This window comes from Trichechus manatus, unplaced genomic scaffold, assembly GCF_000243295.1.
Source record: "Trichechus manatus latirostris isolate Lorelei unplaced genomic scaffold, TriManLat1.0 scaffold00177, whole genome shotgun sequence".
In the NCBI taxonomy this organism is placed as follows: Eukaryota; Metazoa; Chordata; class Mammalia; order Sirenia; family Trichechidae; genus Trichechus; species Trichechus manatus.
Window position 1 is genome coordinate 4,072,209 of NW_004444113.1, and position 25,792 is coordinate 4,098,000.

At 48.0% G+C, this 25,792-nt stretch overlaps 1 protein-coding gene across 2 annotated transcripts in view; it reads right to left on the reverse strand.

The window, feature by feature from the left end:
* RUNX1 (RUNX family transcription factor 1) overlaps positions 1-25,792 on the reverse strand; it is a 302,485-nt gene that overhangs the window by 26,632 nt on the left and 250,061 nt on the right. For both annotated transcript variants that reach the window (XM_023741332.1, XM_023741333.1), the window contains one exon: positions 19,517-19,705. In XM_023741332.1, the coding sequence (XP_023597100.1) occupies positions 19,517-19,705 (189 nt within the window). The remainder of the gene's footprint in view (positions 1-19,516; positions 19,706-25,792) is intronic.

Here is a 25,792-nt window from a genome sequence, read left to right on the forward strand (position 1 = left end):
GAGTGCAGCTGACAACAACCGCAGCCCTGCCTGAGTGCCAGCCTGCACCCAGAACAGCTCCTGCCCCAGCCGCCCAGGGGCAGTGTCTTTGAGGAGCTGGATTTGCAAAGGGTCCTCTGAGAAAGGAGGAGGGAGCTCCTGCCCCACCCTGTGTTTCTCCTCCGGGGCGCTCACCCAAGCTGGGGGGCACTAAGGGCCAGCAGCCAGCTCTGTTCTCTCTGCTGATCCCAGGGGGCAGGAGGGCTGAACTGGGGCAGACAGTTTGCTGTGCCATCCATGTGCCAGAGCTGGAGAAGGAGTTCGTCTGTTTCCTGCCCCAGTCACTAAAATGTTGGCGATGGATGGAAAACAAGCAGAGAAAGGCTTTCATTGGAAGACACCTCGGGGTGGACAGCGCTCTGGGTCCTGTGCTGGTGTGGGGTACACCCTGGCCACGTGCCCTCCTCCTGCTGCTCTGCCCCTCAGCCCTGATGACTGTGACTTTATTCTGCCACAGGCTGCCAGGGCCTTGCTTTGCAGTAGGAAATGCTCCTTCCTAAGAGAGCCACTGTCGGTATTGTTTGTTTTTTTAGTCACTCAAAAAAGAAGGACAAGTTTAGGGAATGAGAGGGGAGGAGATACAGAAAGAGGAAAGGAAGAGCCGGCCCAGGGAAGACAGCCGACCCCAGCATCTCCACTCTCCCCTTGCCTTCACCCCACACCCCCTTGTTCCAAATGTGAAAAATAAGCAGCGGGAGCCGCCTCTCCTGGAGATGTGTCTAACAAGGCCCTCATTGTCTCAGACAGGTGTGAGATTGGGCTTGACTCGGGGCCAACACCTCCAGTACTGGAGCCAGCCCTGGGAGCCGAGAACTTGCAGGAACCCTCCAGTAATGCCACTGCAGCCCGCCAGAGACTCAACAATTTAAGGGTTAGCACACACAACAAAAATCAGAGGAGGATGGACCCGCCGGCCGGCAGCTTCTTGGGCAGATGCCTGCAGACTGTCTGCAGATCAGACCCTGCCTGTTTGGGTTATTTGAGCCTTTTTTTTTTTTTGGTAATATAAAGACGAGGGCCTGGGTGGAGCCCCTGCTTGCAGAAACGCACTGGTGTCTGCCCCGTCTTGTTCCAACAACCCCGCTTCCGCGTAAGTGCTGGTTTGCAGGGACTGCTCGGGAGGTTCGCTGGGCTGTGTCCAATTCAAGCTGGAGAGCACGGGCAAAGGGGGGCCCTTGACTGTGGGGGCTCTCTGCGCGGCCTTAGGCAAGTCGCTTAAGCCCCAGGGGCTCCCGAGTTCTCATCTACCTACAGAGGGAGCTGGTCATCACATTCTGGTCCAACTTTCTATGACTCTTTCATATTCAAGGGTCAGAAGTTCAAAGCCACTGTCAGAATTGCCCAGATTGGGGGAAATCATTCCCCTTGGGAGAAAATTCGTGGCACCACTAAGAAAAAACCAAACACAAAAAAAACCCATTGCCGTCAAGTCGATCCCGACTCACAGCGATCCCGTACGACAACAGAGCCGAACTGCCCCATAGGGTTTCCAAGGAGCGGCTGGGGGATTCGAACTGCCGACCGTTTGGTTAGCAGCCGAGCTCTTAACCGCTGCGCCACCAGGGTTTCCCCAGCACCACTAGATGCTGTGTTTCTGCGTGGACTGTTTGTTTGATAGAGAAAAGGCCTTTCCACAGGCTGGCCCCCTCCGCTCGTAGGCTGTGGTCTTTCCGCAGCGGGACAAGCGCTCAGGAAGCGTCCAGAAGCAGCAGTAGTAACCCTGGGGTTGCGGTAATGAGATCTCGAGAGCCACATGCTACGGGGGGGACAAAGATGGAAATGACGGGGAGACCCTGGTTGGTGCAGATGGGTAAGCGTTTGACTACTAGTCAAAAGGCTGGCAGTTTGAACCCATCCAGAGGCGCCTGGGAAGACAGTCCTGGTGGTCTACTTCCGAAAGACGCAGCCTTGAAAGCTCTAGGGAGTCGTTCTGCTCTGCATACCCGGGGTCGCTGTGAATCGAAATCGACTCAGTGACAACCCCCACCCCCACTCATCATTAACGGAGGTCCTCAAGTGCCCATTTCTGCTGGTTAACCCTGACACCAGCTTCATTTAGCACAGAAATCGTGGAATCACAAATTTTAGGAAAAGAAGGGACCCCAGAAACCACCCACCATGCAGAAGCCTCCTCCCCAGCGTCTCTGTGAGACGGTCATTTGGTCTCTGCTCCCGGATTCCTGTGACATTCCCAGCCCTGCCATCTGTGCCCTTGCCGTGAATTCACAGACGAGGACGTGGCCATCACAGGATTCCTTTATCTGGTCCCAGCTCACTCTTCTCATTGCCATGTGCTCGGCAGGGAGTAAATGGCATGAAGTTGGCAGCCACATCCTGACCTGGGATGAGTGGATTGTCACTCAGCTCCGGCCGCCGCCCCACCCAGCCCCAGCCTGCCAGAGCCGACTGGCTTTTCCACAGCTGTGGCTCACGGCCGCCGTGCTGTCACACTCACACACCTGTTTGTGCTCATACTTCTGGCCCGACAGTCCAAGCCACAGCCGCTGCAGGCTTTCAAGGCCCGGGCTTGTGGGCGGAATCGGCACAGGGAGGTATTTACTTAAAAGCACACAGGAAGGTGAAACTCGGTTCAGAGAAATCCTTTTGTAGATGCTTCGTTAAAAATGCCACAGAGGCTGATCATTCCCGTTGTCTGAATGTGTGCGATTCACACGAGTCATGGGACGGGCCAGGCTGGTCTGACCGCCACCACGGGGGCACACACATCAGGAAACCTGCGACCATGGAGTCCACTCCAACTCACGGCGACCCCGTGTGTGTCGAAGTAGAACTGTGCTCCACAGGGTCTCCCGTGGCTGATTATTTGGAAGTAGATCGCCAGGCCTTTCTTCCAAGGCGCCTCTGGGTGGACTCAAACCTCCCACCTTCCAGTTGGCAGCCGAGTGCATTCACCGTTTGCACTGCTCAGGGACTCCCACGCAGTTAGGAGGGTCCTGTAAACCTCAAGCCTGGCCACTTTCTGCTTCCCGCCAGGCAGCAGTGTTGGGGGTGTGTTGTGGGGCTGAGAAGGGTGGAGTGTGGTCTGGAGAAGGATAATATATCATAGCTTTTTATGTGTCCCTACTCCTTAAGTGATGCAAATGGTTACGTTCTCTGTCGCTAACCAAAAGGCTGGAGGTTTGAGTCTACCCAGAGGTGCCTCGGTAGAAACGCTTGACAATCTGCTTCTGAAAAATCAGCCACTGAAAACCCTGTGGAGCACAGTTCCACTCTGACACACGCGGGGTCACCATGAGTCGGAATCCACTTGATGGCAGCTGGTTACTCTATAAGCACGGCTGCGACAGTGGGCTCAAACATGGCAACGAGTGTGAGGATGCACAGGCTGGGCAAGGTTTCGTTCTGTTGTATGTGGGGCTGCCATTAGCTGGAGCTGACTTGGCAACCACTAACAATGACAGTCCTTTAGCGTGAAATTCAACATTGTAAATACGGGGACACAGAGAAGCCTACGGCACACACCAGCCACAGCGCCTTATCATCTCGTCAGGGAGACAGCATTCTCACAGAAAGGCCAGATGAGCACTTCCAACAGAAAGCAGAGACTGTGTCCTGTGTCCACCTCTGAGGCAGAAGGGCCAATGGGAAGGACTTCGGCCAGCAGTCTGAAGACCTGGATTCCAGGTCTGAGTCTTGCAGTAGTAAAACAGAGCTTTGAGGAAAGAAGCACAAAATCCTGTTCACCGTGAGCAGTTTCCCATCCCCGTTTGGTCTCATCAGAGAGTGGGGAACTTGAATGGGTGCTCGGACCACCACCACCCGATCCACCCCACGGCTGTCGTCACCCTTGGGGACTAAGAAGACACGCCTGGGTGGTGCATACTTAATATACTCGGTCGCTAACTGAAAGTTGGAGGTTCAAGTCTACCCAGAGGCACCTTGGAAGAAAGGCCTGGTGATCTACTTCTGAAATATCAGCCATTGAAAACCCTGTGGAGCACAGTTCTCCTCTGACACAGGTGAGCCACCATGAGTCAGCAGGGACTAGAAGGCAACTGGTTTACTGGTTTTTAAAGGTAATTGTCACAGAGTAGCTGAGTGGGTCATATGAGAGAGGATGGATGTGTTAACATCCTGGTGACAGTCCAACTCCACCAATAATAACAACAATAGTAAAAGGAATATCACGGGCTATCGAGTGCTTACAGCGTACCTGGCTCTATGCTAAATACTAGACTGGTGCCAGGACCCCCGCGTGTACCAAAATCCTCGGATACTCAAGTCCCTTATATAAAACAGCATAGTATTTGCATATAACCTACGCACACACACCCATTTACTTTAGATCATCTCTGGATGACTTACAATACCGATACAATGTAAGCGCTACGTGAATAGTCGTTTCGGCACAGCTGAAGGCCTGCTCTGCAAGGAAGCCCTTCTCCTCTTTAGTGTCTTGAGCTCCTCTGGGAACGCTGATGCCGCCTGGGCCTCAGCCGATGCTGATCTGCCTGTGATCTTGACGTTCTGGAGGCTGTAGCACTTGACAGAGCTGGCCAGCCACCCCGCACCAGCCCGACATTCGTTCCTCTTGCTCTTCTCAGCCTCCTCACACGTAGCCTTTGAGGGATTGCTCTGATCATTACTTTTTAGGAGCCATGTTTTTACAAAAACAAAGGGTGCACACAACACAAGTAGTGAACAGATGAGACGCAAGGCAAATGATGCTCAAACAACAATGCTGGAGAGAGACTGAGGATCTGTGAGATGGCGGGAGGCTACAGCAGGGGATGCTACACAGCTCTTCATATGCGTGGATTCAGTGTGGGGCTCAGAGCGCGGTAAATTCAAGTTTTGCTTTTTTTGAACTTTCCTTTTTTTTTCCCAAGTATTTTTGATCCGCGGTTGGTTGAATCCATGGATATGGAACCTATGGATACAGAGGGCCGACTGTACTTGACAAGAATATATCTCACTTAATCCTTGCAATAACTATGTGACGTAATGATTAGAGCAGGGCTTCGAATTGGTTCGAACCAGTTCAGTTAGGGCTGACCGACCAAGCGAAACTGGAAGACACTTGAATTTTTAAAAATTAGGTGATCTGCATAACTGGAACAGGAAGGACTATGGGTAGAAGCTCTGGAATAGGAGACTTGGAAGAGGCGTAGTGAGCCCCTCCAGGAGCCTGATGGGTGAGACTGGATTTCTGCCAGCACTGAGGCCAGCGACACACATTCTAAGCAGTGTGGTCAGCCACCGTACTTGAGCCGGGCACCACTGTTTCTGACTCTGTCCAGAATCTGATGGGCAAGAGATCTGGTTGCTGGGCAACGCCTACACTGCCCTTGTTTTCCCAGAGGGAGATTAAGTTTCTAGCAGGGCTTCAACCTGTAATTGTTCCCATTCCAGTTACGGTTCTGGTTCACTCAAATTTCAAAAATTCCAGTCTGTCCTGGTGGTGTTTCCTCAGCCATGACTGAACCAGGAAGAACTGGTTCAAAGCCCTGGATTAGAGTAAATAGAGGCAGTGCTTACCACGTGCCAGGCATTGAGTGCTTTACGGATATTAACCCCTTTAATCCTCACAACTTTCCAATGAGTTAAAAAAAAAGCCAAACCCATTGCCATCCAGTCGACTCTGATGCATACCAACCCCATGTGTTTCAGATAGAATTGTGCTCAATAGGATTTTCAATGGCTGTACATTTTTGGAAGCTGATCGCCAGGTCTTTCTTCTGAGGCACCTCTGGGTGGACTTGAACGTCCAACCTTTTGGTTAGTAGCCAAGTGCTTAAGTGTTTGTACCACTCAGGGACTCTTATCCAATGAGTTAGGTACTATTACCGTCATGTCTATTTTACAGATGGGTAGCAGTGGTTCAGAGACCTGATGGCACAGTGCTTAAGAGCTCGGCTGCTAACCAAAAGGTCAGCAGTTTGAATCCACCAGCCGATCCTTGGAAACCCTATGGAGCAGTTCTACTCTGTCCTGTAGGGTCGCTATGAGTCGAAGTCACTTGATGGCAACGAGTTTGGTTTGGTTGGGTTAAGAGTGGTATAGAGGATTTGAGTAATTATGGTACGGTCACAGAACTAGGAAGGGGCCAAACTGGGATGTGAATTTGAAAGCCCCCCCTCCTGCCCCCCACGCCGGACATAGCATTGGTTTTATTGGTTCAGATTCTGCTTTCCTCATCCGGTGCATTGCAAGGGCTCCTGTGTTGATTCTGAGTGTCTTCTGATGATGAAATGGGAAGACCAGCTCTAACCTGACAAGTGGACAGAGAACCGCTGTTCTGCCCTGACATGTCCAGGTCCCAGTTCTCCACCAATGACCAGAAGAAAGTTTGAAAAATAAGAGAAATTCCTTAGAAAACCATAATGCGCCCTCCCCCTCCCCCTCTGCCCCAAGGCGTGAAAGAATCAAAAGAGGAAATCGGGAAGAGATTCTGGAATAGGAATAACAAGATTATCCTTTTCCTTCTACCTGAATTGGCCATCCGTAATTTTGCACAAATTCAATTTTAAAGTCATGCTTTGTGATTTGTGGAAAACCATATTAAATTAAACAGATCCCTGTCTGGGCAACAACTACTTCATTTAGCAACATGTGGTGGTGACTCAGAGCCTGTGAAAGCTCAAACACACACAAAAATATTTAAAAAAAAAAAAACAAAAAACAGAAAAAAAGCCTTTTAATCAGAGGCACCAGAGTGGGGGGCTCTGGGTTTCCCTGGGAAGGTTGGGGATGACTGGTCTCCCCCCCGCCAAGAGCTGCGGTATCCAGAATTACAGAATACTGGAGTTTAAGACCATGCGGGTAATCACTTGGTCAACAGATGAGGAGCCTGGGGCCAGGTCACAGGGGTGGTCAGTGCCTTAGCAAGAACAGAGGCAGGTCTCTTAGGGCAAAGAGTGTTCTTCCCCGACCATAACATGCACCTCATGGGTGGTTTGTTGTGGGGATTAAATGAACCAACCAGTAACATTAAACCATTCTAGAAATGTGAGCTATTGATATTTTATTGTTATACCACCCAACCAGTTGCCAGCGAGTCAGAGTAGAATTGTGCTCCATTGGGTTCCCAATGGCTGATTTTTTGGAAGTAGATTGGCAGGTCTTTCTTCTGAGGCACATCCGTGTGGACTTGAACCTCCAGCCTTTCGGTTGGCAGCCAAGCGCATTAATCCTCTGCACCACCCAGGGACCACTGGCATAAATGTGAACTAGGCAACGTCCTGGTATTCATCTTGCTGCTGCAATGGCCCCGGTAACCGCCCCGCACAGACACAGTCACAAACACGGGCTGCAGTTTGAAACTGAAAAAAAAAATCTTCTCTCAGAAGCGTCCGTGTTCATCCGTACGAAGCCAGCCTCGTTGGACAACTAACAGAAGCGTGTCTTCAGACCCAGGTAACTATGGTTGTTCCATCTGGTGGGCAGTTCACACCCACATACAGACGAAGACTGACAGACCTTGAGACAAGTAACTGGAGTAAACCACTTAGTGGGCACAAATGCCAAGTCGAGCCCTTGAGATTGTGCTGACTTTTACAGATATTTTAATAATGTTATCGTTATGTAATGTGCCATCTGATATGTGCAAAGAGACGCACTCAGGGAGCGAGAGTGGCCACAAAGTGCAACCATCCCATGAGAGTTAATGAAACCACCACGACCGCTTCCCTCCTATAACCTGCAACTCCAGGAAGTACAATCCCTAGCCAGATGATTTCTTCCTCCCTTTTTACCTTGAGATATTCTTTCAAAAATCCCCAAGTGATTGTATGCAGCAAGGGTAAGCTCTTTGTGTCTTAGAACTGGCCTTGGAATGACTTGGGAAGCTGTAAAGAGGGCTTCTTCCATGGCAGGAGCCAGCAAGTTACGGAGCTGAGAGAATTAACCGCCCCAGACAGGTGAGCCCATGACGCCCAGGTGAGTGCTGACTCACCTGAGCTCCTCGGAGATCTTGCCAGGGATGCTCTGCTTTCGTGGCCCCAACGTGGCCACTCCCAACCCCAGAGCCGAAGGATCATACCAGAACCAGCGTTCGTTGTCACTGAGTGGCTTCCGACTCATGTGTGGGTCAGAGTAGAACTGTGCTCCACAGAGTTTTCAATGGCTAATTTTTTGGAAGTAGATCACCAGGCCTTCCTTCTGAGGTGCCTCTGGGTGGACTCGAACCTCCAACCTTTCAGTTAGCAGTCAAGTGTGTTAACCGTTGGCACCACCTAGGAGTCCTCCAAAGGATCATGGCATGTCCCAATCCACGCTCCCAGAAGGACTGGGAGTTAAACAGAACTTATCGTATTAACTATGGAGGATCAGATTCAATGACAATGGGTGGAAGAACTAAGATGGTGCAAAGAAATAAGCACTATTTCAGGTCCCTGCTCATGTTTTAAGTTCTGAAATTCCCATTCTTTGCAATGTTCTCCATAATTTGTTATGATCCACACAGTTGAATGCCTTTTCGTAGTCCATAAAACACAGGTAAACATCATTCTGGTATTTTCTGCTTTCAGCCAAGACCCACCTGACATCAGCAGTGATATCCCTCATTCCACATCCTCTTCTGAATCCGGCTTGAATTTTTGGCAGTTCCCTGTCGATGTACTGCTGCAACCATTTTTGAGTAATCCTCAGCATAATTTTACTTGCATGTGATATTAATGATATTGTTTGATAATTTCCACATTCTACTGGATCACTTTTCTTTGCAATGGGCACAAATATGGGTCTCTTTCAGTCAGTTGGCCAGGTAGCTGTCTTCCAAATTTCTTGGCATAGACGAGTGAGCGCTTCTAGCATTGCGTCCATTTGTTGAAACATCTCAGTTGGTGTTCTGTCAATTCCTGGAGCCTTGTTTTTCCCCAGTGCCTTCAGTGCAACTTGGACTTTTTCCTTCAGTACCATTGGTTCTTGATTATATGCTTCCTCCTGAAATGGCTGAACGTCGACCAATTCTTTTTAGTACAGTGACTCTGTGTATTCCTTCCATCTTCTTCCGATGCTTCCTCTGTTGTTCAATCTTTTGCCCATAGAATCCTTCAGTATTACAAATTGAGGCTTGATTTTTTTTCTTCATTTCTTTCCGGTTGAGAAATATTGAGTTTGTTCTTCCTTACGGTTTTCTAACTCCAGGTCTTTGCGCATTTCATTATAATATTTTAGCCTGTCTTCTCGAGCCGCCCTTTGAAATCTTCCGTTTAGATCCTTTACTTCATCATTTCTTCCTTTAGCTTTAGCTACTCTATGTTCAAAAGCAAGTTTCAGAGTCTCTTCTGACATCCATTTTAGTCTTTTCTTTCTTTCCTGTCTTTTTAATGACCTCTTGCTTTCTTCATGTCTGATGTCCTTGATGTCATTCCACAGCTTGTCTGGTCTTCAGTCATTAGTGTTCAAGGCATCAAATCTATTCTTGACATGGTGTCTAAACGCAGGTGGGATATACTCAAGGTCGTACTTTGGCTCTCGTGGACTTGTTCGAATTTTCTTCAGCTTCGACTTGAACTTGCATATGAACAATGGTTGATCTTTTGAAAATAGATCGTCAGGACTTCCGGTTAGAAGCTGAGTGTCTGAACCGTTTGTACCATCCAGGGACACCCCACCTTTACAAAGGGATGAACAATTCCTTATATCTATGCAGATTAGAATTGGAAGATGCTTTTCAAAATCTTGAAACTATATTTGGAATGTTTTAAACCCTGAACAGGACCCTACCCCTTGCTGTCAAGTCAATTGTGACTCATGGCAACACCATGTTTTACAGAGTTTTTCTGCCTACAATCTTTATGGAAGCAGATCACCAGGCCTTTCTTCCGTAGCACCACTGGGTGGGTTTGAACTGCCAACCTTTCCATTGGTAGTTGAGCACTAACTGTGTCACCCAGGGGCCAGACAGGACGCTCAGGCCGTGAGAAACGACCATCCTGCCCAACTGCTACTGCCCACGGCTTGTTCAGAGACTTGGCATCACGTTTCTGCTTTTTCTTGAAAATTGTTATTTCTTTTAAATAGTAGACATTATATTCTGTGCTATTTCGGACAGCCTGAACTGGCTGAAACCCCATCAGGAGGCTTTCTATAGTCTGAGAATCAGAAATCAGCCGGCCCAGAAATGGTGCACTCCTTCTCACCCTGTCCATCCACAGGACAAAAAATAAACATGATTGGCCAATGTTTGTTTTCAGGGTGAGTTCTACTCTTTTTTTTTTTTTTACCATGTTTAGTAACTGAATCTCTAGTATCAAAACATAAAATGTTCTGCCAGAAAGAGATTATGGGAGAAAAGTCTATGCAAAGAAACTGGATTTGTCAGTAAAGGTTTTCTTTACAGGGTTTTGCAATAGGTGTCTCTAATCTCCATAACAATCGAGCTGTTCAGCTGCTTTGAAGGCCGTTGTTCAATATTCCGAAAGCTAGTATGGGGCTAAGGCTCTGAAAGGGAAATGTGGAAAGATGACTCAGAGAAACAGTGACGTGGCTACTGAATACCAAAGCAAGAGAATCCCTCTGCTCTGGACAAACATCTTCCCCCAGGAGTCAGGTTGTGGCCTCCTGGGGCCAGAAGGAAATAATGAAAGAGAGAAGAAATTCTAAGGAGAGAAGTAATTACAGTTCCTTGGCATCATTTAAATCACAAACGCCAAACTTCAAAATGCCCCAAAATAACTGAATTAGAGTGGGGCTGCCGTTTTCTTCCATATTGTGAGAAAAGTCATACAAATGATTACCAACAAGCCAGTCTGAAGAACTCAGGCTGGAAAGAGAACACAAGGAGTAGCTTTCTAGCCGGAGACTTTTCCTCATAATCAGCGTATATTGTCTGTTCTTCTCTTGGTACATAGTTGTGGTAAACTTTGATACCACTTCGTGGCTATAGTCAAAGTTTCTTTCTTAAATACTCAAACTTGAAGGGCTGTCTTTGGGCGATTTGTAAATTTGGGATAAGGAGCCACTATCCTTTTAAAACGAGGTCTGGCCCACAGTGTCTCGCAGTGAAGCTGTTTTAAAAGAAGGCTGCTTGCTTCCAAACAACAGTGATACGCCTGGCTCTGGGAGGTCTGATTCTTGAGTCCATCCCAACTGGCTGACTTGGGTCTGCATGCTATCCTCCGCTCCTACGCTTACTGCCACTGGCTGTGTCATGGGCCCTGCGGGGCTCGGGTTCGAGGCATCGCGAGACCTTGTGTCTCCTGGTCTGTATTCCTCCCGTAAACCAAGAGTAGAACCGTGGGCGCAGGGAAGAGCCCCCTTTTTCTACCAGTGTCGGGTCTCCAGTTCCATCTGCTTAGGTGCTCTAGGAAATAGTAAGCAACATCTGATTTCATCTAGAAAAAACTCCTTCATTCTCCTGGAGGGGAAATAAAAGGACCGTGATGCTGCATCCCAGCAAACGATGGGCCCTAAGAGTAGCCAGAAGACGCGTGAAGGGATTCCATCCAGAGACGCTGAGGTCACGTCTACCCGCCCCTCATATCTGTTCTGGGGGACGGACATGGGAACGTTGTCTCTGGATTCACCGACCCTACTGGCAATGGTCTGATGTCCCCTGTCCCTTCTGCCTTGATGCAGTGTGTTGAATGGCGGCCTCCAAAAAGGAATGTCCACGTTCTAACCCCTGGAGCCTGTGAATGTGACCTTGTTTGGAAAAAGGGTCTTTGCAGATGTAATTAAGTTAAGGATCTCAGGATGAGATCATTCTGGAATATCCAGGTGGGCCTTAAATCTAATGACAAGTGTCCTTATGAAAGACAGAGGAGAAGGATAGAGGCAGAGGCTGGAGAGACACCTGGAGCCACCAGAAGCCGGAGGGGGCCAGGAAGGATTCTCCTCTAGAGGCTTTGGAGGGAGCGCAGCCTCTAGAACAATGAAAGAATACGTTTCTGCTGTTTTAAGCCAACAAGTTTGTGGTAATGTTTATAGCAGTACTGTAAAATGTTATTGCTGATGCTAATCCTAATAGCTAACAATAACTGAATGTTAACCGTGGGTCGGCTCTAACACCCAGTGATTTGTTTTACAACGGTCCTAGGATGTGTAAGTATAATTAATACTCCCATTCTGCAGATGGGAAAACGAGGCATTAAGAGGTTAAGTAACTTGCTAAAAGTCCTAAAGCAATATGTGGTAGTCTTCCAGCTTTAGACTGAGGCTGTCTGCCTGTCCAGTCCTAATTCTTAGCCACCATGCTACAGGGTTGCTGTGAGTCAGAATCGACTCAAAGGCAATGGCTTTGGTTTTGGTTTTATACTCTGCCTGGAGCCCTGGTGGCACAGTGGTTAAGAGCTCGGCTGCTAACTGAAAGGTCGGCAGTTCAAATCCACCAGCTGTTCCTTGGAAACCCTTTGGGGCAGTTCTACTCTGTCCTGTAGGGTCGCTACGAGTTGGAAGTGACTCGACGCCAATCGGTGTGCTCTGCCTAGAAGAAACACAACCAAACTGTTCTTTAGAAGGGAGAATGTTGAGACTATCACTGACTCCGGTCACCAGGAAAGACCGAGCTCCAGAAAAGGACGTCATGTTTGCTAAAGCAGAGGGACAGCGAAAACAAGAGACACTCTCCGTGAGAGGGATTGACACCACAGCCATGTGGACCCAAACGTACCAACCAGTTCACTGAGACGGTGCAGGACCACACGACATTTTCTTTTGTTAAACATAAGTAGGAACTGACTTGAGAGCAACCAGGGGTGGATTACCAGGAAGCAAGGTAAGCACGGGCTTACTTGTGCTTACTTACTAACCTGTAGTGACCAATGGTGAGGCCACGTGAAACTGGTCACCACCGTGCTCACCTTGCTCGCTGGGCCATCCATCCCGTCAGGGACTGCAAATGTGAAAAGAGGCTTTGGTTCTGTAGGAAGGTGCTGTGGGGTTGGGAGAGAGACAGATGCCAGCCAGACCTAGAAGTCTCTGATGTGGTGAAAGATGTGTAAGTGTTCACTAGAGATGACCTGGTAAGCAAGGTAAGCATGGTGCTTACCTTGCCTAGTGGATAATCTGCCCTTGACAGCAACTAAGAACAGCCACGTGCTGTGCTGTCTTTCTCGGCTGCTGGATTCCCAGTTTCACCTGCTGCTGTTGAACATCAATATCAAAGGCGGAGCCCCCTGTACCTGGTTGCCAATAACCAACGCCAGACAAGCGAGCACTCCCACCACGGCACTGTTAAAAACTATCCATTTTCTGAAAACTTCCTGGTATCTGTGTACGTGCTGGCTTAAAAGAATAAGGGAAACTCGTAAGGAATCAGGTCCACAGAAGGAATATTTGACCATTCGGATCAAGCCATAAAGTGGACCACTCTTTCTTTCTAATTAAAAGGAGGTTCACTTGGCATGAACAATATGCTCCCCAAAGAGGGTCTGACCACTTGAATGACATCCATGGAAACACATGGTCTGGAAGCGCGGCCCCACCACCACGCGCTGGCTTATAATTACTGGGGCGCTGGGAACTGGCCAGACAGGCCGCACCTTTGAAGGGCTGGTTTATTGAGCACTTAGCTACAAGGTGCTTGCAAATGCAGTACAGGCATCTGAGTGGTGCTGGTGCTGTGGTTAAGAGCTTGGCTGCTAAACTAAAGGTGGGCAGTTGGAATCCACCAGCTGCTTCTTGGAAACCCTATGGGGCAGCTCTACTCCGTCCCGTTGGGTCACTATGAGTTGGCATCGACTCGATGGCAACAGGTTTGGTTGTTTTTATTTTCTGGATTCAAGGCAGTCTGGAGTCTCTGGGTGGTGCAAACAGTTAACGCGATCAGGCTGACGAGGCAGCAAAGGCCTCGCTCAGGCTGCTTTGTGTATGTGTGTTTTTTACAGAAAATACTTAGCTTCCTCCCCATGCTTCTTTCTCCTCTGAATGTCTGCAATGCACTTCATTAGTCTGAGCTTTTCAGACCTGGCTTTAAGATATAGTTTATGCGGCAGCAGCTAAGAACACAGAAAACAGTTAACAGTGCCCAACTCCTGCCTGAGAGCGCTTTTAGCTGTTAACTTGTAACCCCCCTGCCTGTTAACTTGTAACCTCTCTGCCCACTGCTACAGCGCACAGGGCGGGCGGCTGGCTTCAGGTGCTCGGGCACAGCTCTCCTCTCTTCCTCCGCTCCACTGTCTTCTCATCTCTGCTTCCTTCCTCCCTTCCTTCTTATTCATGGAAACACCCGATCCGTGTTTGTTTTCAGTGTAAGACTGATGCTGCTGACCTTGAAAAGCTCTCAACCCCACCACACCTAGATAAGAGTTACTGTGAAATAAAACCGTTGCCTTTCCATCTTTACAGTTTGTCTTATATGTAGATTTGTAGCACTCAGAATGCTTTGTGTAATCATTAAATGGGAATTCCCGGAGTTTTATTGTACCGTCTGCTTCCAAGGCAGTCAAACAGTCTCCACTCTCCCTTTTTTCTTTTTTAATTTCTAGGACTGCAGGAAGGAAGGGAGGAAGGAAGGGAGGAGGGAAGGAAGGGAGGAAGGGAGGAGGGAAGGAAGGGAGGAAGGGAGGAGGGAAGGAAGGGAGGAGGGAAGGAAGGGAGGAGGAAAGGAAGGGAGGAAGGGAGGAGGGGAGGAAGGGAGGAAGCGAGGAGGGAGGGAGGGAAAGAGGAAAGAGGGAGGAAGGGAAGGAGGGAGGGAGAAAGGAAGGATAAGGAAAGAAATGCTCTGTAGTTTGATATTTTACTCCAAAAGGTTGGACAGGGGATTTACTTCCTCCTCCTACAGAAAGATGGGAGAGTTTTTTCTGCCTTTGCCGAGCCAGCTGATGAAGAGAGGGTCAGGCTGAAACAGTCCCCCCACCCAGCTGAGAAACAGAGTTAATTCAGTGTCTCAGAGTGTTTCACAGATACTAGCAGACAGCGCTAGAACGTGGTATTGCCAAAGTAACTTTAACTTTTGCGGCAAATAACTATCAAAACAGAAACCCTTTGGCATACTACAAATCAGAGATGATCTGAGAGGTCCGGGGCTCCACCTGGCCACACAGGCCTCTCACAGTGAGGCGCCCACACCCGTGACAGCCGATCAGATGTTGACAGTGTTTGGGTATTAAGAAGGCTTTGGTCCCGATAGACCCTACAGGAGAAGCTGTCACTTGTAGGAAGACCAGGCAGTTGTCCAAATCAAGTAAACCAAGTGAAAGGGAAGCCCTCCCCCTGCCCACACATCTCTCTTAGAGATTCATTATTCTGGATTAAATGTTGTCCTTTTCTCCTCATCTTTAAAAACAAATGGTGTGCACCCAAAGGAGCTAACTTACAAAGGTCCCCACTGCAGAGTCTGGCCCCTAAGCGGGCGCACAATGCCTGCAAGTCGTTACCGTCACCGTAACATCTAAGCACGACAGAACACATTCAGTGCGGGACCGCCAGATCCGTGCCCAGCCCGACATCTCTCCCACCTGTCCCTTGGCGACCGGGGTTCTCCTCGACACTGGCCAGTTCTGGATCTAACTGAGCCTTGATTAAAGAATGCAAGCACAGAGAACCTGCTTCCTCCCCACCAGCACTCGAGTTGGAGTCCGAAAGCCGTGAGTTTGAGTCCCAGTTCCTTCACTTAGTCTCCTGGAGATGCTGGACAATTTTTAACCTCTGGGCTCAATTTCTAACTCTGTAAGCCATACTACACGACCATCGTGAGAACACAATCATGTCTACGAAGGGGCTGACCCGTGCCAAAATACCTCATAAATGGTCCACTTGAAGAGTCAAACCTTACGCCCAGGCATTTTCGGCAACACACACAAGAACCACAAAGCTGGTCTCATAATTGTTCTGGTTTTGACAGTTTTCTGCATCATCAGAGAATGCTCGGTCCCCATCTTCCCAGAAAGGAGGAAGTGACATACTTTTAAATGTGGCTCATCATTTTTGGTAAATCAGGTGTCAAACTGTTAAAATGACTTGCCCTGGATTCCTGAGGTCCTCTCGGTGGGAGGAGTGACGGACCCAGTGTCAGCGCGTCGGTACGGCTGTTTCTCTAGAATCTTCTGGTTAGATCTTTGAAAAGGACAGGTGCACCTTCTCCTCCCCATGAATAGAAAAGAACAATAAAATCCGACCGTAGAAATTTATGATCTCTCGGCTTGCATAACTGTGTACCCAGGACATAAATGGCTGGCTATTCAATTTTTAAGACCTGGTAAAATAGGAAGTTGAAATTAACCCCAGCCCTTTCATAGTTAAAACCTCAACAAATACACAGCGGTTTGGCGGCATGGCAACTACCTCCCTCTCCACCTGTACCCCGGGTCAGATAATGGTAGATGTCTGTTTTGAGTGGTTTTCAAGCACATCTGATTCTAGATAAATAGAAGTCTTGTTCTAGAGCTGTGATTTCCTACCAACAGAGCCTCCCTGTAAACCCCAGCGGTCCCTCCAAGGCCCCCGTTACAGACATTTCGGTAAAGCTGAAAACATTCACACATCCACACCGCGCTGCTGCAGAGCTGGTCTGACGACTTTTGGGGCGTTTTTTCTTAAAATGACTGCTGCCATTTCAAAGGGAGCCATAAACACATGTTGAATTTTTCTATCAAGTGTCTTCTTAAGTGTATGTTGAAGCTCTATGGCTAAGCCTGGAAATGAACCATTTTCCTACGTGTGAAGAACAAAATGAAGGTTCTGGCTGCAAAAGACTTTAATATTATCCCTGTTAATGTTCTAATTTCAAGAAAAATCTCAAGGGTCTACTCAAAGCACACGAGGGTAAAACAGTATTTTCTTGTAGGGGGAAAAAAGAGAGGAAAAGTGATTTTACATGAAAATATCCTGGCTACTTATTTTTTAAAAGTTGTTTCTACAACTTTACAAGTGAAGCACTGAATAGTAAATACATATTTTGGAAAGAAAGCACATCAGCAATATAGTTAACACATTCTTTCAAGTAGGACCAGGCCCTAGGGAACTCTAAAAGCGAGTTGTTATTACTGAGACATTGCAGAAAGAGTTTTTAAAAGGAACAAGAAAGGGGTGATGGCTCCATGTTAGACCTGATACTCTGCTAGGCATATAGTATTTCCAAAGTAGCTGAAGAATTCATGTCCACGGTAATGCCTCCACCCACAGGGCTGCTGACTGCTGCGGGAAGACTTCAACAAGCTCCCTGCCTTTTTTTTTTCTTTTTTGGTTACGGGATGGCATCTGATAAAGAGGAAGATTGGATGCACTCTTGGCTGAAATTGTCTGAAACAAAGCAGACTCAGTGGTGACAATCTCAGTTTGCCCCTCTGTGGGTGAATTTTCCATTGCCCTTTAAAGGCACTTTTTAAAATGCTTAATATTTTTAGTTCTACTATCAGTTGGACAAAGGTTCCTGGGTGGTGCAAACAGTTTGCACTCAGCTACTAACCTAAAGGCTGCTGGTTCGAACTCACTCAGTAGCACTGCAGAAGAAAGGCCTGGCAATCTGCATCCATAAAGATTAAAGCCAAGAAAACCCTAGGGAGCAGTTCTCTTCTGTAACACACGGGGTCGCCCTGAGTCTGAAGGGACTCAACGGCGACAGGTTTGGTTTCTGTTTTTTCATTAGCAGGAAAGGGGTCTATGGGTAATGTAAACGGTGAACACGCTCGGCTGCTAGCAGAAAGGCTGGAGGTCTGAGTGCACCCAGAGGCACCTTGGTAGAAAGGCCTGGTGATCTACTTCTGGAAAATCCGTCACTGAAAACCCTGTGGAGCACAGTTCCACTCTAACACACGTGAGGTCGCCATGAGTCGGAGTCAACTCCATGGCAACTGGTTATCAACAGGGAAAGGACATCCCTTTGTCCACTGGTCTAACGGTCAGGCAGTCAGAGAGAATGAGAAAAAAGGCTTCCCTTGGACGTTACACATGCAGCCCCGGAGACAACATAAATGCATGGGAACGACCCTAAACAGAAGACAAGGAAAACCTGGTGAGTGCTGTATTCTCTTCAGAAGAAAAGTATCATTTCATCCCAGCCCAACCCTCTCACTTAAAGTGCCATTTAACCTAATTTACCACACACGCTTGCATTTTGGAATGTCTTTTAAAAAATCAATATGCATTTTTGAATAATTATCAATGATTATTAAGCACCAGGAGACAGACGATTTCACGGCTCCTCTCCTAAGATGAGAACTTAGGTGAAAAGCAGCCCCCAAAACACAAAGCTTCTCGTTTCCGTCTGTGGGAAAAGGGCTCATCTACAGATAGGCCACTTAGCAGCTGTGTGCATCGTGTTTTATTGGAAGATTTCTTTGGGGGAATTTTCACTCCTATGAAAGAACCTTTCCAGAAATATGACTGCAGAAGCTGACTGAGTGGCCCCTCATACTCCGGGAAAGACAGAGAGTCCCCATGTGCTAGCCCCCAAAGGGAGCTAAAACAGAACACCAAACCGTTGCTGTCGAGTCAGTTCCGACTCGTGGTGACCCGGGTGTTACACAGTAGAACTGTGCCCCATAGGGTCTTCTTAGCTGTGATCTTTACGGGAGCAGATCGCCAGGCCCTTCTCCGCGGCACCGCAGCGGGGGCTGGAACCACTGCCTGCCAGCTCAGTAGGGGAGCAGTAGTCCACCACTCAGGGGCCACAAACGAGTGTTACTGGCCTGGAAAATCTAAAGAACGTGGGATGCTTGTATGTGCACAAGGCAGCCCATGGACAGAGGGGGCACAACAGGACCGGCACAGGGCTGGGGGAGCCACTTGGTGCTGTCAGAGAGAGGTGAGGCGCGACCACGTCCCTCCCCGAGTTGTGCTGCTCATCTTCCTTTGCATTCTCCACACCTGCTACCTTCAGACAGGAATGTGACTGTTACCCGGGCGTGCTCAGCCGTGTGCTGCACGGCTCAGAGAAGCCGGCTGCATTCTGCCTACTTCCAGTGACAGCACAGAGCAATGACTGACATCAGCGGTTCCCACAGGGTAAAGGATTTCATTTGCGGGGTCTCCAGAACTTCGCGTGTTACTGAATTTGGCACAGTGGGTTGTATGCAATTATTGTATTTTACAGTGTTTTTGCAATCGCCAGGTAGCCCCGGGGCAGAGCGGGGAGGACCGGCATTCTTTATTGATTTGCAAATAATACTTGTTATAGGATGGCATCTATACATTCCTAGTATTTCTTTATAATGTTTAATCCTGAAAAAGCATATACCACATACAAAACCCCACAAATAATCTGAAGACAACAAGAACTTGCAATATTCTACCTTCACCTGTTTGGTGTGTGATCTGTATCTTCAAACCTAATGGGTAAGTCAGAAGATAGCATAGCTAAAGCTAACTTTAAAAAAGTTCAAGACTATATATATGTTACATATACACACACATATCTCCATATTGCCGTATCTCCTACATAGCAGTGCTGCTCAGTCTGGGATCTCGTTACAATGCAGACTCCGACTCAGTAGGCCTGGGGTAGGACCCAGCACCCTGCATTCCTAATGTGCTTCCAGGCCTTGGGGTGCCGCTGGTCCCAGATCCACCCCCTGAGCATCGAGGAGATGCCCCAACTGGTCTGGCTGCCAGGTCTGTGGCTGGTACTTACCCTGTATCTGACTCTGAGGCTGAGGGTTAAAGGCAGCGGCGTGGTTCACGGAGGCGCGGTTGGGTGTGGGGGCTGGGTGGTGTGGGCTAACCCTCATGGCTGTCCGCCGCAGCTGCTCCAGCTCACTGAGCCGCTCGGAGAAGGACAAGCTCCCGGGCTTGGCCTGGTCATCTAGCTTCTGCCGGTGTCCTAGTGTGGGGAGCAGGGGTGGGGAGGGAGAGATCAGAGAATGTACTGCGGGTTTTCTAAAACTGGTGCTTTCTTGTCTTCTTTCCCCTCCCTTCCCCCACCACGATGTGGTTGTGGAGAGGTTTGCAAAGGTGGGGTCTCCCAGAGGGAGCTCGGAGCTGCTGTCCACGAAGCAGACTGGGCCCTCTGGCTGCACTGGCCAGAGGGTCCTCCCAGTCGGGGCCCAGCACCGCCCACCCCTCTGCACCCATCTCCACTGGGCAGGAGGCAGTAGACAGACAGGGCTTGGTGGTGATGGTGGACGGGAAGGGAGGGGCACTGGCTGTTGACCCTGGGCCACACACCGTGGCTGAGCTGTGGCGGCAGAAAAGGCGATTTCCCGATGGCTCACATACTTCGGAACAGCAGCTTCCGACTGCAAACCCAACCACCCAACCACAGGCAGGTTTTAGGGGCAGCAAAGTGGGCCCTGGGGTTAGGGACCACCCCTTCACAAAGGAAACGTGGCGTGGCTGGGAGCCCGCAGGCCCTGGAGAGGCCAGGTTCCTGTCGAACGCAGGGCTGCTCGGCCCCTCAGCCTCTGTCCCTCTCCTCATGAGCTCTCCTCCTGGGCCCCTCAGCCTGTGTCCCTCTCCTCATGAGCTCTCCTCCTGGGCCCCTCAGCCTCTGTCCCTCTCCTCATGAGCTCTCCTCTTCCTTGGCCCCTCAGCCTGTGTCCCTCTCCTCATGAGCTCTCCTCCTCCTAGGCCCCTCAGCCTCTGTCCCTCTCCTCATGAGCTTTCCTCCTCCTCGGCCCCTCAGCCTCTGTCCCTCTCCTCATGAGCTTTCCTCCTGGGCCCCTCAGCCTCTGTCCCTCTCCTCATGAGCTTTCTGGGAGCACTTTCGCTCCCAAGAAGCCAACTTCCCAGGCGCACCCCCTCAGAAGGAGTTGACAGAAAGTTGCAGCATGCTGTGTCCAATATTCCCATCAGGCTGGGCCTACTGGAGCCCCAGGAGAGCCACCGGCAGACTTGGTGAGGTTCTCTAGGGGGCCCGGAAATCCAAGATGGCCCCTCAGTGTCTGTGGAGACGTTAAGTGGCCTCTTGTCCCTCCTCATCAAAATCACTATTACCAGGACAGGCCAGGAGGTGGGCCTGTGACCTCCCTTCCTCTACCATCAACGTGTCTTTGAACAAGAGACTGAGCTCTTGAAGCCACGGGGGCACGGAGGACGCCCCCCGCTCCCTCTCACCCCTGTGGTTCGAATAAAGACGCATTGACCATCTCACACACAAAACACCCTGATTGTCAAGTCTCCGAAGAGACTGGAGAAGCCTGCTTGTTGCCACAATAAAGTGCTCTTTCACACGCCCTAACGCAGCCTTAAATTAGAAAGAGGATCCTTGATTCGACTCCCAGCCCGGGGTAAGAGTTGGGGTGGGGAGGTTTGCTTTAGCCCGGCTCCCAGCGGCTACAATCGTAAGATTACATTTTATAACTTGTATCATGGCCCCAAATGTCCGTGCCTTGCCGTTTCTGCCTGCTGCCAGGCCCCTGGCACAGTTTACACGGTCTCAAATTCCAGACCAGAAGAAGGGTCCACTATATTGCAGCGATTTTATCATTAACAAGACCTGTTTGGTTCCAAAATGAGAAAAATACTTAAGCATAATATTTGTATAGTTCAAATGCACTGCTCCCTCTTTCATCTGTCACCAAGGCAAATGTGCACTCTGATTCAGCGCTCCGGCCCACAACCCTCGACCTGAAGGCAAACACCCTAAGTCACGGGGACCAGCACACACGTGACGCCTCTTCAGGGGTGAGTATTTTAAGCACCGGCCTGGGGACAAAAAGCTATGGGGTCAGGCCCTGGAGCAACCCCATCATCCTTCTCCCTTAGAAGCACGACATCTTCTTCTAAAACATTCTGTTTCACTCAGTCATGGTGGTAACTCGGTGTCCCTAAATGGAACTTTCCTCAACTCCTCCCTCCTCTCTGTGACAGAGTCACAGCTTCCTGATGACCAGACAGTGAAACCCAAAGTTTTCTTGCAGAAAAACAAACAATCCCCACTCAAAAACCACCCAGAACACAACAGTTCAGCCCTTTAAATGTCTAGCTGACGGCTGGGAGTCCAGGAGAGACAAAGGCGGGGTCCGTAATAGCTGTCTCCTCGTAGTTCAGTTGTGGATTTAGCACCACTGAAATGACTGGTGTTTCCGGGTGCCCTTGGGACTATTCCGACTCACGGCAACCCCACGTGTGCAGAGCAGAACTGCTCCATAGGTTTTCAAGGCTGTGACCTTTTGGAAGTAGATCATCAGGCCTGTCTTCCGAACCACCTCTGGGTGGGTTCGAACTGCCAACCTTTTGACTAGCAGTTGAATGCTTACTCGTCTGTGCCACCTATGGACTGAAGAAGGATAAATGCTTCTGGAAAGTTCTATGGCCTCAGAAAGGATGCCGATCAGTGAAGTAATGGTGCTTCCAACAGGTTTAATTCAAAGAAACTGCCCATTCCTTGGGCGCCCAGTGGTGTTTTTGAAGAACACCGTGTCAAAGACGACGGGTGACCCAAGGGAATGATGTACACGAGATCTTTCTGAATACGTGGCACTCATCGTGGTGACGTCTACGGCCAGCCTTTGAAAAAGGCCACTTAACTGTGTCTGCCTCAGCCACCAAGTGTGGGGACACGTGCCCTCGAGAAACCTAACAGGAACAAGTCATGTCAGGTAAGCCTCTGTGGACAGGCTCAACGTGAGATTGTGTGTTGATTTGTACCCCTTCACTGCCCTATGCTTAAAAAAAAAAAAGAAAAAGTTTGAGCATGTGAGCAATTTCTGTACCAGCTGACACCTGCCCAAACCGTAGTCATTTACAGAGATTAACTGATGACTGTCTGCTTTAGCAGGAATGTTTGGGCGCTGCTCTCAGGGAAAGCAATTCTTCACTCTAAGCTTTCTCCTAAGCCCTGAGAGTCCAGGGCCGAGCTGAATGCTGGAGGGGTGGGGAGCGCTCATTCCACACCCTCCCCAAGTGTGATCCTGGGACGGCACTACTGCTCCTGCTTTTGCGTAGAACTGTAGTCCCTTACTCCCTACAGTACTACAGAGTTGTAACACCGAGGCCCGGGGGAAATGAAAAGCATTATCATGTTGAAGGTGTGGTTCAGATGCATTTGTAAGCTGGATCCAAAGAACACCTAATTCTTCCTTTCTGAAACCATCCAATTTCATACGCCAAGTAGCAATATTTTGCATGAAATACAGGAGCTTCCGATACGAACTTTTAAACTGGGGAAAATGAATGTTTTATGTCTACAGTTTCCTGTTACCTGTGTGCAATTAAAATGTCAAGTTGCCCCCTGAATTTTAAATGAGAGGAGCATGTCCGCTGTAAAATTCACTTTTCTTCTTTCTTGCTGAGGATGAACAGTCTGTGGGTAAGAGGGGTTCAAGCTGCGATCAGACTTCCTGAGAGAATGACGGTGCACAGCCACCCCGGACATACACTTTAGGCAGCCTGCTTTTTAGCACGCCAGAAGTCAGTTCTGAATGTATGCGTAAAGAAACACACAAACCCGTTGCCATCAGGTAGATTCTGACTCATGGAGACCCCATGTGTTGGGTCAGAGTAGAACTGTGCTCCACAGGGTTTTCAACGACTGATTTTTTCAGAAGCAGATCACCAGGCCTTTCTTCCGAGGTGCCCGTGGGTGAACTCAAATTGCCAACCTTTCAGTTAGCAGCCGAGCTCTTAACCATTTGCATCACCCAGGTTCTCCAATGTCTGCACGGTGGTGCTTGAAATAGCGGCTGCCTTGAGGTTTCACCCTGGGACATCTTACTGAATCGTAAGCAGAATTTAAAAGGGTCCTACATCATGTTTATTACCATTTCCACATTTTTGGAAAAAGTACTCGATTGGAATCTTATTATTTATGCAGAGTCACCAAAAAAAAAAAAAAAAAGAAAAGAAAAAATCAGAAGCATAAGAATAAAATAAATTTCCATCCTCTAAATTTTACTTCTTTATTTCAAAGACATACATCCTGCACTTTTCCGGGATGGATGCAAACTAGGGCAACCCTAAGTGTTATGATACTTTGAGATGAGAACAGCTTCCAGCTTTATGCTGTAAAAACTAGACTGAGCAAGTAGGTGTAGCTCACAGACAATTGACCTGTCATTTTCAAGCAACCCCGGTGATCTCTGGCTGAAATACAGTATAGTATCTTCCATCAAAGAAAAGACATAAGGATACATTGCCACCTCTTCCCAGAAAATTTTTACTAGAGAGAATAAGCCGTTTTCTGGCAGTCAACCACATGTTCCTCCATGTTTCTGATGGGTGTACTAGTTTTCTTGATAGATTCTCAGCATAAAAATAAATTAGAAAGGTGTGTACTCAAAGCATTGCCATGATGAGCAGCTGAGAAAAATCTATGCAAAATGATAATACCAAAAGGATATATATATACACACACACGTATCTATACCTAGACACACACACACACACGTATCTATACCTAGATGTATATATACGCATAACCAAACCAGCTGCTGTAGAGTCCATTCTGACCCATGGTAACCCCACGTGTGACAGAGTAGGACTGCTCCATAGGGTCTTCTTGGCTGTAATCTTTATGGAAGTAGATCACCAGGCCTTTCTTCAGCGGAGCTGCAGGGTGAGTGCGAAATGCCTTTTGGTTAGTGGCCAAGAGCAAACTGTTTCTGCCACCCAGGGATCTTTCATACAGTGAGACCTGCAAAAGCCAGAACCTGTGTAAGGTGGAAACCTGTTAGAGAAGGAAAACGCAGAAGTTTTCCACTAAAACGAGTGACAGGAAAGTGGGAAGACTGCACCCTGTCAAAGGCGGAAAACTTGTGAGACCAGGAAAAACAAAGCGGTCCTGTCGAGTTTCAGCTCTCACAGGTTTCACCGCGTGTGTGTATATGTGTGTGTATGTGTGTGCATATATATGTGTATATGTGTTTGTATATGTGTGTATCTGTGTATATATGTGTGTGTATATATGCGTGTATATATATGTATGTGTGTACATATGTATATGTGTGCGTGTGTTATGTATGTGTGTGTATATATGTCTATATATGTGTGTAGGTGTGTATGTACATGTGTGTACACGTGTGTATGTATACGTGTATATGTGTGACTATATGTGTGTGTATGTATGTATATATGTGTGTATATATGTGCGTGTGTGTATATAGTATGTGTATGTATATGTGTGTCTATATGTGCGTGTGTGTATATAGTATGTGTGGGTATATGTGTGTATATGTGTATATAGCATGTGTGTGTATATAGCATGTGTATGTATATGTGTGTCTATATGTGCATGTGTGTATATAGTATGTGTATGTGTGTATATATGTGCATGTGTGCATATAGTATGTGTGTGTATATGTGTATGTGTGCATGTGTGTATATAGTATGTGTGTATATGTGTGCATGTGTGTATATAGTATGTGTATATGTGTGTGTATATGTGCGTGTGTATATAGTATGTGTGTGTATATGTGTGCATGTGTATATAGTATGTGTGTATGTGTGTATATATGTGTGTGTATATAGTATATGTCTGTATGTGTATATGTGCATGTGCATGTGTATGTGTGTGTATATGTGTGCATGTGTGTATGTATATATGTTTGTGTATGTGTGTGCATGTATATGTGTGTATATATGTGTATGTGTGTGTGTATATATGTGTGTATGTGCAAATACATATATAACTGTAAGTCTTCTAACTGTAACCTCTTCCCTTTGGAGATGGACACATGATCTATTCCAGACATTTTTTTCTGTCTGTACATTCCTAGTCAAGATGGAGGAAGATACTTTATTTTTAAAAGGATGTATATTTATTTAAAAAAATCTGCCGATCAATCTAATACTAAGTATGTGGATCTGGGTATAAAAAACATGGATTTACCTTTCTTTGATTTGCTAGATCCTTCTTTAAAGCAGTTCTGCAGGTGTTGAAATAAACCTTTCTAACTACAAACCTACCCATCTGCTGGCTAAGTTAATACTGGACAGTGTTGCCCAACATTATTATATTGTTTAAATATTA